A 19,622-nucleotide genomic window follows, 5' to 3' on the forward strand; every position below is an offset into this window, starting at 1 on the left:
TTATTTTGTTTGTACAAAATAAAAAAATAATTTTTAACGATACAATAGTCTTCGTTAGGCTTAACATCGACGAAAATTCAACGCGAAGCGACACGAAACGGAGAGAAATTTCAACATGGGATAAATTAATATATTTTTTCGTACATGATTCGTTATCCGAAAAATAAGTTATCCGAACCACCCCAGTCCCCAATTGATTCGGATAAACGACGCTCTACTGTAGTTATAATAATAACCGACATGCACGATGCAAAACTCCGTGGAAATATTTATTAACATGATATTATTGAATTATGATATTCATTGAAAGTTTTATCGTACAGTACTGTACATGCATGCAATATTGATTTTGAAAAAAATGTTTTTGTATGTTAAAATACTGTTTCGAATTAAGTGGAAATATAGGCACACAAGCGGTTCCAGTTCCTTAAACACTGGGAGTTCGCGCCTCGCATTTCGGCCAGGACGGGCTGGCCACGTGGAGTTTTCGGGTCTTCTCCACGTCTGTAACGCCTAAATAAGAACCAGTTACACTCGAAAAGATCTTCCGGAAGGCATTATTCCCTGCATATGACCAAGTTATAGACTTTGTCCGGCTCATCGGATACTGACATCATCGCTCTATCGGAGAAATAAAGCCAAACGTGCTGATCTTCCTTGAGAATAGAAGTGAAAATATAAAAAACAAATTTTTGAAATTATTTTGATCATTTATTAAAATAGATAAATTAATTTTTCAAATGAAAAGTGACAAGAATTATTATAAAAGGCAGTTCAAAGAGGAAAAAATTCAGCATATCAATAATTTTCTGTGATAATATTAAAATTGTGATTATATTAAAATGTTACAATATTAATATTTTCGCATTGAATTTCTTGAAGATTTCTCTTGAATCAATCTTATATAATTAGTATTTAAATATGTTTATAGATGAGGATTTCTCCATCCACCGAAAGCTCTTTCCAGTTCCATAGCCACTGATATCGTCAGGTGATCCTGATTGAGTCCACCGACCACTTGTATTCCCAAAGGCAAACCTTTGGAGCTTAATCCTAGAGGACATTGTGTAACTGGCAAACCGAGGATGTTGAAAATCGCCATATAACCAATGTTGTACATCTTTAAAAATGTTTCATTATGATAAACGGCCGTTTCGGGAAATGAAGGATATAAAAATACTGCGTCATTTTGTAGAATGTCTTTCATTTCTAGTTCCAGCTCTCTTTCCATTTCAACATATTTTTCTTTGGGAGGTGTTTTGCCTTCTATGAATTCGTAAATGACCGACAAAATAGTATTTAAATTGAATTCAGAGTTTCCAGTTAACCATTTAAATAATTCTAATTTTAAATTAAACTTCTCTTTCATTTCCACAGTAGGTTGAAGGGGTTGAACAGTCTTCATGAGATTCAACCATATTTCCGTAGAATAATATATTTGAGGAAAATTAACTTTTTTCGGTTTAACGTTATACACCACTTCGAAATAAGTTAATACCTGTAAATTCAACAACAATATAATATAAATATAAATATTATAATAGTCATAAATGCATGTATACATTCAAAAATATGAAACATACAGTGCAGGACTTGTTTTTATGAACACTGCGTTTTCACAGCAAACATATAAATTGAAAATCTAAGTCTATTTTATCTTGATATTGTGTCTAATGACAAGCGAAATGGCGAAGAGACATTTGGATTATATGCATTCTCTTTCGCGAGGCAACAAGAAACGATATGTCTAGGAGTAGACATGTGGTTTCTTGTTGCCTCGCGAAGAGAATGCACAGATGGGCTTTTCATATTTATTTTCTATTTGTTTTTGTTAGTCTTGTCACATGTTCTCACAATTATATTAAGAGGACATGTGTTTGTCAACTGCTCCTCGAAAGAGAAGGCATATATTCTAAATGTTTGTTCACAAGTTTATTTGTTCATAATAAAATATAGTTCCATTTTCAATACAGGTATATGTTTATTGTGAAAACAGTTTTCACAGAAATGTATCCTGCACTACATAAATTATTTGTATGACTTACAAGGGGCGCTTAAGAATTTTAGCGATCTGTATAAAAGTAATACATTATATTAAAAATAATATTTGGTTAAGATTTGTGGGAAAGATTATATTTATTTTTAATGTTTTCTCGTAGAGGCGATTAAGGCGTCAACCTTGTTCCTTGTTCCTGGGTGTATGGGAGTGTATTGCTATTCGCTTTTACTCCGAAGGGAAGAGAGACAGGAGATAGATCGCAAGGCGACCGGCGTCAACCTACAGTTCTGAAAACCCTTGATCGAGTCCTAGTCACAAATCCTAGAAATCCTAACCCTCACCACCCGGCTGTTCGTATTGTTGGCCGGCCGAATCCACAATGGGTATCGAAAAAGACCCTTTCATTGCAGACAGGACGGAAATGGGCGAAAAATGGAAAAAGGTGGTTTTTTTTTGTAGTTCGAAGAGTATTCAATGTGAGAAGTAATGTTCGGAAAGATGAAATTTTTGTGATTTTTCATAGTCAGTACGAAGCAGAACATTGTTATCCATTTGTAATCCGTCCTATTCGGCTTTATTGAAGATCAGACCTATCTACAATAGCCAAAACTAAGCATCGTTTTGGCTACGATATCTCAAGTTGAGAACATTTTTACATAAACAGTATTCGCCATTAAAAAAATCAAATGATTAAAAGAAACGATGGATATCAACCACTTTGAATATCTACGTGGTTGGGTCAGTAAATCCTCAGACTCACTTTAATGGAAAAAACAGAAAATTATAAAACTTTTTACTAATAAAAGGCTACTAAACATTACAAATATTTAATTTTTAATATACGAGCCATTTTAATCTACAAACTTTCTCAAGCGAAGGAAACGATCCTCAACTGCTTTTTTGAAGAATGTTGGAGGAAGGATGTGTTTAGAAATTTGGTGACTTCTTTTTTCTGTCAGGAATGGCAACTGCTACTCGGAACTAGTGGTGAGGACAGGCAAACTGCGTCGGAAATCAAAAAAAGGTTTCTCTTTTCATCCTTCAAGACAATGCGCTTGTCCTCACTAGCCATGTCACAAAAACGACAGTTGAATAATGTTGATTTCAAGAGCTCCCATATCCCTCAAATAGCCCTGATCTCGCTCTTAGTGAGTTTTCTGTTTTGGGAGCTGAAAAAATACTTGACTGGATGACACGCCCCATTGATTAATGAAGCGTAGGAAAAGTGACCAAATTTCTGCGCATCCTTCCTCCAACATTCTTCTAAAAAACACTTGAAGATTTACGTAAACAGCACGCAGGAGTGTAATTCTAAGAAATTTCTAAAATATTAATGCTTTGATCATGCAATAATCTTCAAATTACGTTTTAATTCCTAAATATTCTATTATATTATCTAGTATTTTTCTGAAACGAAAGAAAATTTTTCAAAATTATTTATTTATAAAAAGAGATAAATACACTTACCTTCTTCTGTGCCGTTCTTAATTCTTTAGAAACAGGAGTGCACAATGGATTACCTCCATCATCTTCCATGTAATATATTTTTATTTTACTGAAATCCACCTGTTAAATAAATTAAATAATATGATTTCACAAGAAATATATTTAATTTATATTTAAAATTTTTATATTAAAAACCAACTTTTTTATTTAGATTCAGTTGCGACGCTTTATCTCCTGTTAAAATTTTCATCATCGGCAACAAGTCTGTAGCGTAACGGCAAAGAGGTCCCGAAACAAGAAAATCCGAATATTGCAGTCCCATTTTTGGTAAATGTCCAGCATTCGAAACAATATCTAAACGAATATTTTTTCAACAGTTGCATGACTAATAAAAAGAAATTACAGTACTTATATTCAAATTATGTTTCACTTACTTCTGCTTGGTTTATGTCCAAAGACACCATTAAAAAATGCAGGTATTCTAATACTACCCGCCAGATCAGAACCAACTCCAATTATTGATCCTCCAGCACCCAGAAGGCCACCTTCACCTCCTAAAACCAAATGAAATTAAATAATCTTTCAAATTACTTTGTTAATTTCGTATATTCGATTCAACTTTTCCCATGATAAATCTTTTTCATCTGTTAATTAAATTAAAAATTTCTACTCTCTGCTCAGAACACATTAATAATTTTACTTCATTAATGAGATGAGGTAACGCAATACATGGACCATCTGTCAAATAGGAGGTGCCACCAGGGGAGGACTTCAAATGGAAAATTGGTCTCTATTTAAGTGAAAAAAACCGGAAAATTCCACGCGACTTGCCCACTGATTATGCTTGAACCCACCGAACAACTATCATTCGGTGGTATCTCGTACTTCGAACGACTCTAACCTCGAACGTTTCATAGTTCGAATGCTAAATTCGAGAAAAACTCTTGAGCGTAACGCATCTTTTGCGTTACTTTTCTTGGATGCCATGGTTCATAGGTAAGGCATGAAAGCAGTAGGCCTATATGTGTGGGGATCTGGCCACCAGATCGCCACACATGTATCATGTTTAAGGGCACTGTGCAGCTTGTTCGAGTTCTCAAAAATAATTATCTCGGAGATGATATCACCTGTCAATTACTTCTCATTTATTCATAACAGGAGGAGTTTTTCAACTCTTCAATAACATGAGATGTCGGATGTTACATCTTCAGCTGCATTTGTTGCTTTTCTTGCTTCCTTGTTAATAATAATGGTGCACGGCATCTAATTCGTCATCTTAAGAAACGGGACATCACCACTCTTCACTAAGGTATAGTAAGTAGGCCTAAATGTAATTTTTATTTTATTATACAGTATTTACGTATTTCTCTTATTGTTTTCATGCTTTAATTTATTATGTAGGGCATTTAGTTGCGTTACTTTTACTTTATGTTATGTGTATTTGCTGTTTAAGTTTATCGAAATGGGTATTGTTTAGGGTCTGGGCACGGATTAATTCACTTTCCATTTTTTCTAATGGGGAAAAATATTAGAACTTCGAACGATTCAAAGTTCAAACTACCTTCTGGAACGAATTAAATTCGAAGTACGAGGCACTGCTATTTATAAATTCAATCGAAATCCGAGCCATAGGCTAACTAAATACAGTTCAAAAAATTAGTATTGTTTAAAATTGATGTTAACAAATATAAACATCTTAAACCCGATAGTTATATCGTAGGCTATATTAAAGCCAAACGAATGCCGGATTATAAGTTATTGCGCTATATTACTATTACTATTATTAATTAAATGCTAAGCAATTTGACATTAGAGGCAGGCGTTAGGTTCCATCTCTTGCTAAAACAATAATTTAATTGTAATTATTAAATTTAGCAAGAAATGGCGCCTAACGTCTGACACTAGTGCCAAATTACAGTACTTCTCATTTAATTAATAATAATAGTAATAATATAGCCCGATATAATCCGGCAACCGCTTGGCTCTAATTGATGTTAACTTTATCTGAAAATAAATTGAAAGATGTACAATTGAGTTTCAAATGATCACCTTCATACTAGTGATGTAACGAATATTCGGTTACTATTCGGTATTCGGCCTATTCGGCCTATTTTTCACTATTTGGCCGAATACCGAATACCTAATCACTATTCGGCCGAATACCGAATATTTAATCACTATTCGGCCGAATACCAAATACCTAAAAACAGGAGTAATAAATAACAAAAACACAGTAAATTAATCATTTTGATATTTAGAGTTAATGTTATAGAGTTAATGTTATAGAGTTGTTTATATTTATTTATAACTTGTAACATGCACAAAATAAAAAAGAGAATAATATTAGTCACATGTATTCACAATTTATAATTACAAAGATCAGCACACGTACACGTCTATCGTTGGAGAATCCTCGCATATCTGAGGGTCTGACCCTGCCTATCCTTCTTTTTAAGCGCTCGTCTTTGCTCTTCCCTTTCTCTTACCTCTATCGCTCTAATCCATGTATGCCTGTGCATACATCATAATAAGCGCTCACGATACTTTCGATTCGTCACTTTTCCGTCGTAGAGTTTCCATTTTACAATTACGTGACTCAGCCCGGTGACAACGGAGAAAAGAGACAGATAGGACGTCGATATAAGTCACAGTTATGATTTCACAGATTCGAGACAGCTCGATAGCCCGAACGGCCCCAGGCTTTCGTCCGTGCACGCTAAGTGTCTTTCATTACAAGCATTTAGCTTTCCGAAGTCTATGACAACAATTGTTTGGCATTGACGGCCGCGAATTTCGTGCCAATAAGCTGCCTCGACATGTTCGATTATGTTATCAACTCAATTTCATATTTATTTTCACATTTTAACTTCGCGGTCCTTCTCTCTTCTTTTCTTCCGTTATTTACACGTGTAGGTCATTTCACTGTTATCCACATTTGATATCATTTATCACATACTTCCATGACACTCTTGTCTGTCCGCTACAACTGCCAAGAATTAACGCGATTGGCGAAGCGTAGTGACAGCGGGCCAATAGAGACAGGATCTTTGCCATAATACGGTTTGCGCGCCAATTTTCGTACGTGCGTTAATCAAGCCGAATAGTTTGGCCTAATATTCGGCTATTCGGCCACGCTCCTGGCCGAATATTCGGCTATTCGGCCACGCTCCTGGCCGAATATTCGGTATTCGGCCTGAGGCCGAATATACTATTCGTTACAACACTACTTCATACCGATCTTCTCCATTACATTTTATCCAACAATTGCATTTTTGTGAATTTAGCATAAAATTTAATGATGTGCAGAATTCAGATAACTTAAATTATCAAATGGAAAAAGTTTCCGAATAAAATAGTTTATAGAAGGAAATCGAGAGTGTGCCATAATTAATGTGGATAAAACTGCTAAACACAAGTAGTTGGTTCGCGGGTTCTCGGCTCATCAACGGACTGGCTGGGTGGAGTTTTCTTGGTTTTATTGACGTGTCAAACACCTAAATTTCCCATCGAAAGTTCTTTCTTTGAAAGAAAGAAGGAGGTACTCCATCCTTGGCAGATCGCTCGTGTATTGCGTTGCCTAATCCTATACTCTACTCCATACCGTATCGATTTCTGCAATTATTTCTTTATTCATCTAAACAATACCTCGCAGAAATATTTATTAGACTAATTGTAACAATAAATGGCTGGATAAAATCCAGGCACCAGTCCTCTGCTGCTAAAGATCCGGTTCGAGCGCGGCTCAGATACCTTTTATATAAGTAGTACTAAATATATCGTACTCAGTCTTCACTACCCACACATTCATGCTCATCATGGATTCGGCTTGGTGGAATGAACTGTGCCAGATAATTTTGCAGGGGTATCATTCTGCATTTCCTCTATCTGGAACTAATAGATTAGTTATTACGTACATATTGATAAATTTCTTAATTCATTCTTCAATATTTTTATGTAAAACGAATGCATCAAACCATTTATTAGTTCAACGGCAACAAAATTAAATAATTTATTAGTCTATAAGTAGGCCAAATATAAAATAGTAATCATCAATAACATCTTACGTAATTAATTATCTTTCTGATGTTATTTGGAATATGAATCAGATATAAGGAAAGTGTTATCATAGATAAATACGTGCGAATGTTTCATCAAAACAACTGACGTTTGATTTAATAACAATTTAACAATGAAAGAAAAGATAAAAATTATACATTTCAAATACTTTTATCATTAAATATATGTTTAATAATTTGTTAATGGAAATGATTCAGATATAATTTATTAGTTGTCATTTGCAAAATTACAAAATTTAATATACGAGATGATTCAAAAGTCAGGAACTGTAAAAATGCACACTTCAATCAATTTTGACTCTAATTACACGTGGTTATCACAGATAAACTTAAATTTTATAGTTACATTTTAAATTGGAAGGATATCACAAATTTTTCATTCATTTTATTAATTAAAAATATAATTTTCAAACTTTTTGTATATTTTGATGATCGTCCATAAAATAAGTAACGCCATTTTTATAGTTTCCAATTATCATTCCACTCCCAGTAATGATCCGTTACACCGTCGCACATATTCAATCCCAAAATTACTTAACTCATACCTTCATATCCATCCACCAATATCTGAGTTACGTAATTAAAGGAATTTATATTTCTAGAAATGACTTAAATTCGCCATAGTTGATCTGATAAAAATGAAGAAATCCGCCAATAATTAAATATGAAACACCGAGATCAACCGATATCAACATGCAATGTAAATGCCTCCTAATAGAATTCCATACAAAATAACGCATTATAATCCGAGTGGATAAAGAAAGGGAAAGATCAACTGTCTGAAGTTAAAAGTGAAAGGGTCTACACACGCACTTACTGCTTATGATGATGATGATGATGATGATTTCCAGAAAATAATTTTAATCCATGACGTCCGAAATTAAATGATTTTAGAAGTTTATAGCCTATTTTATAAAATATTTTGCACGTAAAATGATGTTTTTTAAGCTTAAAAAATATCAGTTTGTTTGATGTTCTCTTGCCAGTTTTGTAAAATATATCGTCGTTTGTGTTGACACATAGTAAGCACGATAAGAGACGTTCATATATTTGAACATTAAGATAAATATTTTCGGTCGTTGTAAAAAGAGATAATTAAGCAAACTAAAGACGTTTATCTTAAATGTTTAAACATGAAGACACTCGTTATCGCGTGTACTTTATCTTAACTGGATTGATTATTTTTGTTTACTTCTTAAAGTATTGTATTTGTTAACATATTATAATAATAATAAACATATAAAAATTCTAGAAATAAAATATTATAAAATGGATAATTATTATGTGATATTTCAGAAGAATTCTATAAAATTATACGAATGGCTACATTTGTAGATAGCCTATACTTTAATTGTTTAGTTATAACATTTAAAAGAAATTATATAAATCTCTATTGGAATTCTATCGGGGAAACTTTTGTCAAATAAGCCACTTGAAAGGCTTATCAGTGTCCGAGTAGATAAAACTACTGAACACTGGCCGTGGGTTAGCGTCTCACCAACGGGCTATCCGTGTGAAATTACTTTTTTTGGGTGTTCTTCACGTGCCACACCTAAATATAGGCCACTTTTCTATAGAGGAGGTGATCTGTCTCCTCTATGGGAAAGTGGAGTCTTCCCATAGAGAAGAAGATGACCTGCCTATGGGCGATCTGCCTAGAAGGTGACTCTCGAGAAGATTTCCTTGGTAGTCTTCTCGAGAGTCACCTTCTAGGCAGATTGCCCATATATTGCATTACCTTATTCCATTAAATTCCATTTTAAAATTTTTACGAACTTTTTAATAATTTAAATATTATAAACACGTCTAAAATATTTCCTTAAATATAAAATAACACCAGATAGTAATCTAAATCGAAATTTATGAATTTTTTCAATATAATGCTGTAATTTATGTTTCAAAATTTTATGTTGAAGTCATTTAAGATTATCATTAAGTATTATCACGTTTTACCTATTAGAATAATTAAATAAATTGAAAAGTAATTTTTTTATCTATATGCAAAGCTAAAATTAATTTAATAAACTTGATTTCGTTGGAAGAAGTGACTTCTTCCAACGAAATCAAGGGTGATATCATTTACACAAATAGGTCAATTTTTTATTCAGAGAATCATTGTATCTATGAATAATATATTTTGTAAAAATTACATGAAATTTTATAGTCTAAAATATGAATAAAGCGTTTAATAATAAAAATTCACAAAATATTTTTATGTACGAATCGTGGGATAATCTAAATTCTAAAATTTATATACAGTGTTTATTTATCGAGTGATCGTGATCGTAATTAAAATAACTCCATTCAACTCTATCCAGAGAGATAATTAGCAATCCAAATGCAACTAAATCCAGTATAGTGAAATTCTAGAACACGAGGAAAAATAATAAAGCTATAAAAATATTCATAAAAAATATAAAATAATAGTATCTAAACTTATCACTACGGCATTTTTGGCGCTTTGGATCTCGATATTTGTAATTTTTGGTTGTGAAAACACATAGAAAGTGCGTTTTATCGAAAACATGTTAAAAATTAGATTTTTTATGGAAGACATTTTTGTAAAAATACTACTTTTTTTTATAGAAATGTTTTCTGCATGTCTTGAAATGTCACGACATCAATTTGGCTGCATTTCGACTGCTAAACATCTCTGTATACAGCATTAAACAAGGATATTTTAATCACGATCATCTACGTAAAAAGAACTTCAAATATGAGTAGCCATTAACAAAACAAAACAAATAAATACTATTTTATCAAGCAATGAATCAAATAATAAAATTAAATATATAAAATAAAATTTTCACTTCAGATTATAATTTATTTATATTTATTTATCTCTGACCGTTTTCTACCTTTCGACTAGACGGTGTGGTCTTTGCACTTTAGTGTCAGAAAAAAGTAATCATTCTAATCGAATCAAAACATGTTTTTTTCAATTCTATTTCTAAATTATATTCAAAGGAAGATTATCATGTTTATAGTATGTTTATCTAGGCTTAAACTTGCCTGTACTTCCTCCGGCGATCCTTTTGACATCATAAGGATTACGTGTCCGACCATATATTTTGTTTGATGTTTCCCAAGTTAAACACAGCTCGCAAACATTAGTAGTGACTAATGGTATGGCACCAGCTTTCTTTAGCAGTGCGACTACTTCGGAATTCTCTGAAGCTCTATTATCTTTATTCGAATACAATCCAGCAGTGTGGTGCATACCTGACAATTAAAAATGAATTTTTAAATTTCATATCATAAAAATTTTACCATTTCTAAACATTAACGTAATAATATACTACTGTATTCTGAGTATTTTTCATATATACAATAAGTATAAAAGCGAACCCGCGATCAACTACTAGTGTTCAGTGATAGAATACACCGGGCACTGGTAGGCAGGACCAGATGGGATGCCAACTTCTGCCATCTACATGTGTGAGGGTCTGGAGAGGCAATTGGAACATCTGTGACAAATCTTTCGTAGGATAGCATGTGGTGCTTGTATATCTGCATGCCCAACAGCATAAATCCAGGCAAGAGGAGGTCCTACAAGATACTAAAGATTCGTTTAAACTATATTATTGTTTCACAGGAAATTGTCTCACTGTTATGATATTGTAATCACTTATTCTCATTACGTTGACAGTAATAAAGTTTCATTCGATTTCAATGCATTCTTCTTGAAGCGTACACTTTTTTTTTTTTTTCAAATGAGTGTATTTTTGGTCATTTTGTATACAGTTTAAATTGCGTTTTTAAAAACATAATGCCAATTTATTAGAAATAGAATGATTCGCTTTAAGACGAATTTCCATGTTTTAGATACATTATAAGAGCGGGAATCCATAATACTATGTTATTACAATATACATTAGTCTAAATAATTTAATAACTGTAACTTTTTGTACAAATTTATGCAGATTAGTCATTTTATAAAGATGTTGCTAAGCGAAATTAGCCAACGACATATATTTATAATTTATTTTGAGAAAATTATTAAACCACAATTACCTCATCAACTTGCACTTTAGTCTATGGACTTTGCATTTTAAGATCATTTAATGTACCAAACAAGATCATTATTATTTATGTTTTGTATTATCGTTCTCTGTATCTGATAATTCATTATCTGAGATAGAACATTATTTCCTCATATCACTGATGTATCAATACATTGAAAGTATAAAAATATAATATTGTATATATGTTTTCGAATAATCTATAATACTTACGTTGCAGGAAAAGTACTCGTATGCATTCAGTTAAATGTTTAAATATATCCTATTGTGTTATTTATAAGTGATCGCGTAAGACGAATCCTTTACAATTATGGAGACTTTAAATCCAAAAATCTTTAATAATTTAAAAAAATTTAGGTATAAAATTATGTGCCCATAAAACAGTTTTTAAATATTTGAACGATATTGTGTGATATCTAGATTTTGATAACGATTCGTCTTTGATAGAAGGCAAACAAACATGAATATCTGTTGTCAAGACAGATCTATTATTTCTGATCGTAAGCACTGATTAGAGATGCAAACTGATTGAGGGATTACAAATGAAGATATGAATCATCACAAAATTCTTGTTGAAAATGTTGAAGGGTATAACACAACAGTTTTTCCTATTGAATGTCTTATATATTTTCACTTTCTCGGCGATCTGTTGTATTGAACTCTATTGATTGATAGAGTCATTAGATTTTTTACAATTTTTACTTTCCCGGCTGTTATATATAACAGAGGAAAGTGTCGCGATCGGTCAAAAAATTGATCCTTTCAGATTTTTACGTGTTTGGACTCAGGGAACCTTGAAACGTCGAGAAATGCAAAAAATTTCGGGGTATTTTTCTGTGTGAGGGCATAATTTTGTTCACCCTCTTTGAAGCTTAATAACTCTTGTACATTTTATCGAAAATTTCTTAAATTTTGCAAGGAGGTTTGTGTATTAGGGGGATTGATATTATTAAATTTTGGTGATAAAAGGTAGATGGGGCGGTGAGATAAAGGGAGTCGTGTGTAACTCGAGTAAGGTCGAACTTAATGACTAGTTTCCTCGTTATTAGCATTTACATTTTTTGTCTTTTTAAATAAAACTCATCCCTACCCTTAAAATTAAGCTTTTTCCATTTTATAGTGATTAAAAATATAAAAAGTTTTTAAAATAAAATATCGTAACAGATAGCGTCACCAAATTTTTAAATGTTACCGGGAAAGTTAAGCAACTCGTTGCTGGATTTTTTCGAGTAACAATGTCTACTGCCGTTCATTTACTATGAAGCTGCACTTTTCTTCAATCTTTTCAACGAAATTTGGGAGGCATTTTTTTATAGAATTTAATCTCGTCTTCCAAATTTAGTTGAGCTTCGGAAGTTCTGATTACAAATAATTTATTGTATCTAATGTGCACAATATTTAATCAGCACAATATGTTTTCCTATTTCTTACTTTTTAACATAGTTTCTAGCACATTTTATAACGTTATAGGGTAAATAAAAACAAATATATTTAAAGCAATGTCTGTAGAATTGAAACTTAAGTAAGTTATATTATTTTGACCTTTTATAATAAAGATAAAAGTATCAAAAGTGACACAGTTATTAAACAGGAAATCATGCTAAAAATTAAAATGAATTACATTGAAAAAATAAAATGTAATTCACTAAATGATTGAAAACAGAACTTCATACTTAGTACTATATTCTTTAACTTAGTACTTATATTCTTTAACTACGTGCACATTTTTTAGCCATTTTTTATTCCCCTCCGTCCCTGTTGTGTATAATAATGTATAGTACGTTTGACAACCCATTCTTTAATCACGTGTTATTGTACTACTAATTAAAGAGTATAGTTCACGAACTCCTCTGATATTGAAGAAATTACTAAAAAGTTTTGTAAATATTTTCTAACTAATAAGTAATCTTACAAGAATAAGTACTAATACTACTAAAACGTCCAAGTAGACAATGTCTCGACCCTTTTTTCTCCTCAACGTGTACAACGATTTACTTTTTGGACTCCTCTTCCCTTAAACTTAATTAGTGGACGGTCCTTTACTAAAAATTAGTTTAGTTTTAAGGACTTAACCTTAATTCTTAACTTATTATTATTATTATTATTATTATTAAAGAAATTTGTGTATATGTGTGCTTTACCTTTAACTGCAAGAGACTCTTTACAAGAGAAAGGAACCCCCAAAAACGGAAACCTCTTTCGTAATTCTTCTTCAGAAAACTCTTGAGAAGCCAACATTTGATCCACTTTTCTCGCATCTTCTAAAGCATTTTCAAATCTACTTTCAACAATAACGTTTAATATCGGTTGAATTTCTTTGATTCTAGCTATATAAGCATTTACAACATCGATGCTTTTCACCTACAAAAAGATAACTGAGTTAAATACTAGTTTACATTCCATAACACAATCTTAAGGAATATCGTTCTACCTTTTTCTTTCGAATTTTTTCAGCTAACGAAGATGCGCTCTCCAATAATAACGGATTCTTCACGCATTCGATTCTTTCCGTATTCCGTAAATAAATTAATCCGAAGATCATATTTGTGAAATAATCTAAAATAGTCCTAATAATCCTTAATACAAACATTACAATCGGAGTGAAAGTGGTTACCAACTCCATAGTGAACGAGTGAACCGAAACGGAGTGTCTACAATCCTTTCTTTATCGAGTACTTTATTTACGATATTTTTACACGTGACTTATAAGTTTCTATCTTGACGTCATAACCTTGAACACTTGGCCTAATTCAACACGTGAGGTTTTTTTTCCCTTGTTAATGTAAGAAGCGAACTCTAATTCTTTCCTGTCAAATTTCAATGTGTTACTGAATCGATATTTATATAAATTTGATACGTTCTTTGTTCTTCGCCCCTGTTTTATCTTCTATTGAACTTTCGAACGGTTGCACGCTTATCTTCTACGTAGCAACTCATTTTTCTGTCACTTAGTCGTTAACGTAATACTAAATAAGACGCATTAATACATAATTAGCACCTTTTATTTAAAAAAAAAATAATATATTATTTAGATTTACCTTATGTAAAAATATAGACCTAAAATATAAATCTGTACCAGATTTTTTATTATAAAATTTAAAAAATCAGTTACTTACTTGACAGTTTAGACAGGAGAATAGAATATTTTCTAGTTTAAGACATTGTTTAATTCATTATAACATTATTTTTATTCTATTCATTTCATTCATATAACTGGTAGATGTAGGTTGTTCTTTAATTGATCGTGTCTATATTTAGTTAATAAAGGAAAACTTACGTTCGCTTTCGTTGGTAGTAGATAAGAAAATTTCTGTTTATAATATGTTACAGTAGTAACATATTAATATTTAAAGAAAAAAAAAAAAACAATTTAATCTCAGCCTGTTTCGAATTAGAACAGACAAACAGAAAGAGGAAGTTTTCCGGATGTGAAAGTGGAGGTCATCTCTTAACCGGTTTCCATCCTTCAAATATTCTTATAAATAGATTAATTTAAATATTAAAATAAGACTATTCGTAACGAATATAAACCACACTGTTTAAAAAATTCCATCGATTATCTTTGCCAGCTTTGGAGAGTGTTACGCGAGTTGATCGATATTTGGATTGACGCCAAACTTGTCTGGATATCTTCCCTTCTACCCCCTTTCTAAGTAATGGTTTTACTGATAAATATATTCACGTGAGGAAGTATTTTATCATATGACTGGTATTTTCTTTATGACTGATTCCAATGACGGAGCTTCGAACCGATTACGAATGAATAAATAGAATAAATAGAATAATTATCAATAATAATACTGATTTAGGAAAATTTTTTATGTTATAAATTCGATTTTTAAATCTCTATTTAGAACTACCGCTGAATCGATTGATACGAAAGAACGAGGTATGCATGCGCATAATTTTGAGCTTGGGTGTTTGAAATACCACGTACCACGGTGACTTAGCCATTACACTTTCGTATATAATGCTAAAGTCACAGTTACTGAAGAGTTTTCGATTTAATATTTACGGAAACGAGTATTTGTTGCAGCTTTACGAGGTAGCGTTATACAGGGAGAACGTTATATTGAAGTTCGGCTGTAAGCCACAATCGACGAGTTAAATATTATCAAGGGAATTCATTATCCGTTTATCAATTCCGTAATGCGTTGATAAGGAATTTAAAGAGAGATTAAGGAAAATAAATACAATTTTAATTTTTTCTTATTGGTAATGACCTATAAATTAAAAATAACTTTAATGTAAAAATATCGAAAAAGTCATTAACCTACTTATTTCATTAACGTTTCCGCTTCGAACTTTCTTATTTTCTCTTCTCTCTTATGATATTCATTGTAATTCTTCCTGATGGAATATGTACTGTACTTCCATAAAAATCTTATCTTAATTCTCATGCAAGCATATTTTAATATCGCAAAGGATAAACAAATTTGAACAATCGACAAAATAAAATTGAATCTATGATTACGAAGTTCATAGATTTTCTTCTGTCGAGTAACCGTAATTGTTCAATAAATAATATTTTATTTTAAAAGAATTATTAATTGAAATTAGATTTTTGACAATAAATCACTTACAAGTTAGCAATTATTAGCCTATATAGACCGGAAGAAGATAGCCCGGGGGAAATACTACATATATGTATGTAAATGTGCATGCTTTAATATCATGTACTTTTGAATTAAACCGCGATTTCATCACATTTTCGCTATTTAAAAACATTTTCTGCCCTAGCGCACCCACCAGTGCCCGAGTGGATAAAGCTATCGAAAACTGTTAGTAAGTCGACCACATGGAATTTTCTTGGTTTTCTTTACGTATCTATCACCTAAATAGTAGTAGCTTTACATAGAAAGTATTTCATTAATCCAATCCTATTCTCAGTCAACCGTGACTCAAATCTAGGATTGTGGTGTCTTATACCACCAATCCAATCGGTTGATGGTATAAGGCACTACAACACATGGGAGATCTGCAAAATGGGGACTGCCTCCCGGAAATATTTTTATGGGAAGCTGTCACCTATTTAGGTGATAGACATGCGGAGAAAACCAGGAAAACTTAAATCTACACCCTCCAGTTAGATAGGCTAATTCCTTTAATGCCTCGGTCATCCGGAGCTGCCAAAATAAAAAAAATAAATTAAAAGTTGGCAACTAAACGAAACAAGAACTTTATTGTAACATAAAGTTTATGAAATGATAAGCCATTATTTCATTTAATTAAAGTTATTTTGGGTCTTTTACGTTACATTGCTTTATTTGAGAGTATTCATTGGAAAACTATGTCAAGTAAAATGGGTTTTTGAGTGATTATAACGAATAAAATGAGTCTATTGTTAACGCTAGTATACTTATAAACAATGAAATCTAAAAATACTCTTCACATTATTAATATAATGTATATTACTTGGCTTTTTTAAAAGTATAAAATGTTATTTTTTTCATATACTACCACTTTTTTATAGTTTCGTTGTTTCTCAATTTCAAGGAGATTGTATTATTAAAATTAGCACACGTTTGACATTTGTATTTTCTCTTAAACGAACGATTATCAGGAAGATAATTTGATCCGAGAAATTGAGAAATATTAAAATATAAATAAAATTAATCTGCGTAAAAACCTCTGCATTATAATAATTTATTAATACTGTTCCCTAATTCAGGTAACTCATTATAGATCATATTCGTTCTATCATTACAAGATGTACAGATTCGTGTATTTAAATTCAGTAATAATCAATACAAAACGGAGAGAGATTACGATTACCATTGTCATCTCTGCCATGCTTCTAATTCCTTCATAAAACATACAGCGTAGAGAATTATTCAATAACATTAACATTCAACGAACAGTTATTTATTATGACATCGTCACAATGCCGGGTTGCAATTTTTAATCATAGTTTTAATTTATTTCATTTAAAATATATGCTCTCCACCTCAAATTAGTAATGTATTGCCCCTGTACATCATACTTTTCTTTTAACAACAAAGTCATGCCGGTCATCCATCCACTTTTAAGGGAAAAATTTTTAAATCGAAATAACGATATCCTATTTGTATTGGACGTTCATATAATCGGGGCTTCCTATCCCTAAAATTTCCACATCTGGTCTCATCTTCCATTTATCTAACTCCATTCTCGAGATTAAGGAAAGACAGACGGACAAAGGACAGTGGGAATTTATAGGCCTACATTTTTTCAAATTGCAACCCAATTAACAAAACATTTATGTCTTTAACGTTATTTGATATTTGGCTTGCATTTTACAACGACTTTCTATTAAGTCTTTCCAACCTCCGAACATTTAGAGGGCTTTTTCTATACTCGATACGAGCTCAGCCTATAATGAGAACTTTACCTACATATACGAGTCAAACAAACCACGAATATTTGTAAATTTCAAAGAGAAATTGCATTCAGTTCTCAATACAGACCGACGATTTTTCAGGCCATCCAGCTCTTGTTGCAGCTTACAATAGTTGATATCAGGCATGTTGTACAGTTTGATTAATAATGTTACTGGTATACGATTTTTAATAATAAAACTAAAACTGCAAGTTAAAACAATATTTTGTGTTTATTAAAATTAACAATAGTCCAACTCATTTGATTCTATATCCATAGATTTTTTTTATTCAACAGTGAAAATTATCGCAAAATTCTGTTATTATTTTACCTTATTTATAATCAATCAAGAAGAATTTATAATAAATACTTTATCAATCTTATTGATTCTTGTCATTGAAAGTTCTATCAATGTTCACAAAGTAATAAATTATTATCTTATATTAATAAAGAATTGTTCATTAATTACGTGTACAGTTTAAGGGTGAGAGGAGTCACCAAAAAATACATCATTAATGGAGAATACGATGGGGAAGACGTCGAGACCGTCTAGGTGGACTTTTTTTTAATAGTATTAGTAACGTACGAATTTGTCCTTATAAGCTTACTTATATTCGTATGAATAAACTATCAGTTAGTAAACATTTGCAGTACTTTTAAAGTCATTTCTTCAATGTTAAGAGGGGTTTGTACGCGTAATTAAAGGGAAGGAGGTATGCGAAAAGTACATTACTATACACAACAGAAAGAAGGTAAAAAGTTGCTCAAAAACTGTAAATGTAATTAATGTACGATCTTTAAGGCAGAAAAAATTTATTTTATTGTAATTGTAATTGATATTAATTTCTTCTCGATTTAATAAGCTGGAATATTTTCTTTCATTTTTTATTGTATTAGAGAGGAAAAAAAGAAGATATTTGGATTAGTCTAGTACAAGCTAAGAGAATTTACTAAAAAATAAACTTATTAGATATTTAGATAACAGAATTTATTAATAAATACTAACAGGAATGAAAGCTGAAGCAAAATTTACTAATTTTATTATAAAAAAAATTGTTTTGGAAACTAAATAAATTGCTTATTAATAGCAATAATACAGATTATTGAAAAATTATTTTTGCATCTGGTTTGGCTGAATTTGATACAATAAGACAACGCAACACACGGGCGATCCAGCCAAGGAGGTGTGATGCCTCTCGGGAAGAGTTTCTATGGGGAATAGTGGCCTCTATTTAGGTGTTAGGCATTTAAAGAAAAACCGGGAAACTCTACGCGGCCAGCCAGTTGATGAGGAACGTTAAAATCATTTTAACAATGGTTTTATCCACTAGACAACTGGTGAGCACTCTTACTATCTGATATTTACGCAGTATTTTCATTCTTTCAGATTTTTTTTTTTTTATTTGATTAGAAAATATTTATTGAGATTGATTTTAAATGATGAAAACAAATAAATTAGTATACATTTATTATAATACTATATCACCTTTATCGATAAGTGTGTTCGTGAGTAAAGGCAGATATTCCGCAAAGACGGAGCAAAACTTTTCAACTAAATATAATTTATAATTAAAATAATTAATTTAAAATAATTGTAGAATACTCTTAGAAAAATAATGACTGTTGCAACTAAAATAGAAAGTTGGAGAATTAATATTTAATTATTTGTCGTATTTATTTATTGGTTGTAATGTATAAAATCGTATTTATACGGAATGTTCG

General features: G+C 31.5%; 1 protein-coding gene across 1 annotated transcript; it reads right to left on the bottom strand.

The window, feature by feature from the left end:
• Positions 1–755: 755 nt before the first annotated feature.
• On the bottom strand, positions 756–15,155 carry LOC111631448 (fatty-acid amide hydrolase 2-B-like). The gene is made up of 8 exons (XM_023375697.1): positions 14,660–15,155; positions 13,975–14,509; positions 13,685–13,904; positions 10,534–10,743; positions 3,880–3,999; positions 3,645–3,799; positions 3,467–3,565; positions 756–1,498 (listed from the first exon to the last, which is right to left on the bottom strand). The coding sequence occupies exons 2-8, from the start codon at positions 14,164–14,166 to the stop codon at positions 926–928; spliced, it is 1,569 nt and encodes a 522-aa protein (XP_023231465.1). The 5' UTR covers positions 14,167–14,509; positions 14,660–15,155; the 3' UTR covers positions 756–925.
• Positions 15,156–19,622: the final 4,467 nt, after the last annotated feature.

This window comes from Centruroides sculpturatus, unplaced genomic scaffold (assembly GCF_000671375.1).
Source record: "Centruroides sculpturatus isolate CEXI.00-Female unplaced genomic scaffold, Cexi_2.0 scaffold750, whole genome shotgun sequence".
NCBI classification, from domain to species: domain Eukaryota; kingdom Metazoa; phylum Arthropoda; class Arachnida; order Scorpiones; family Buthidae; genus Centruroides; species Centruroides sculpturatus.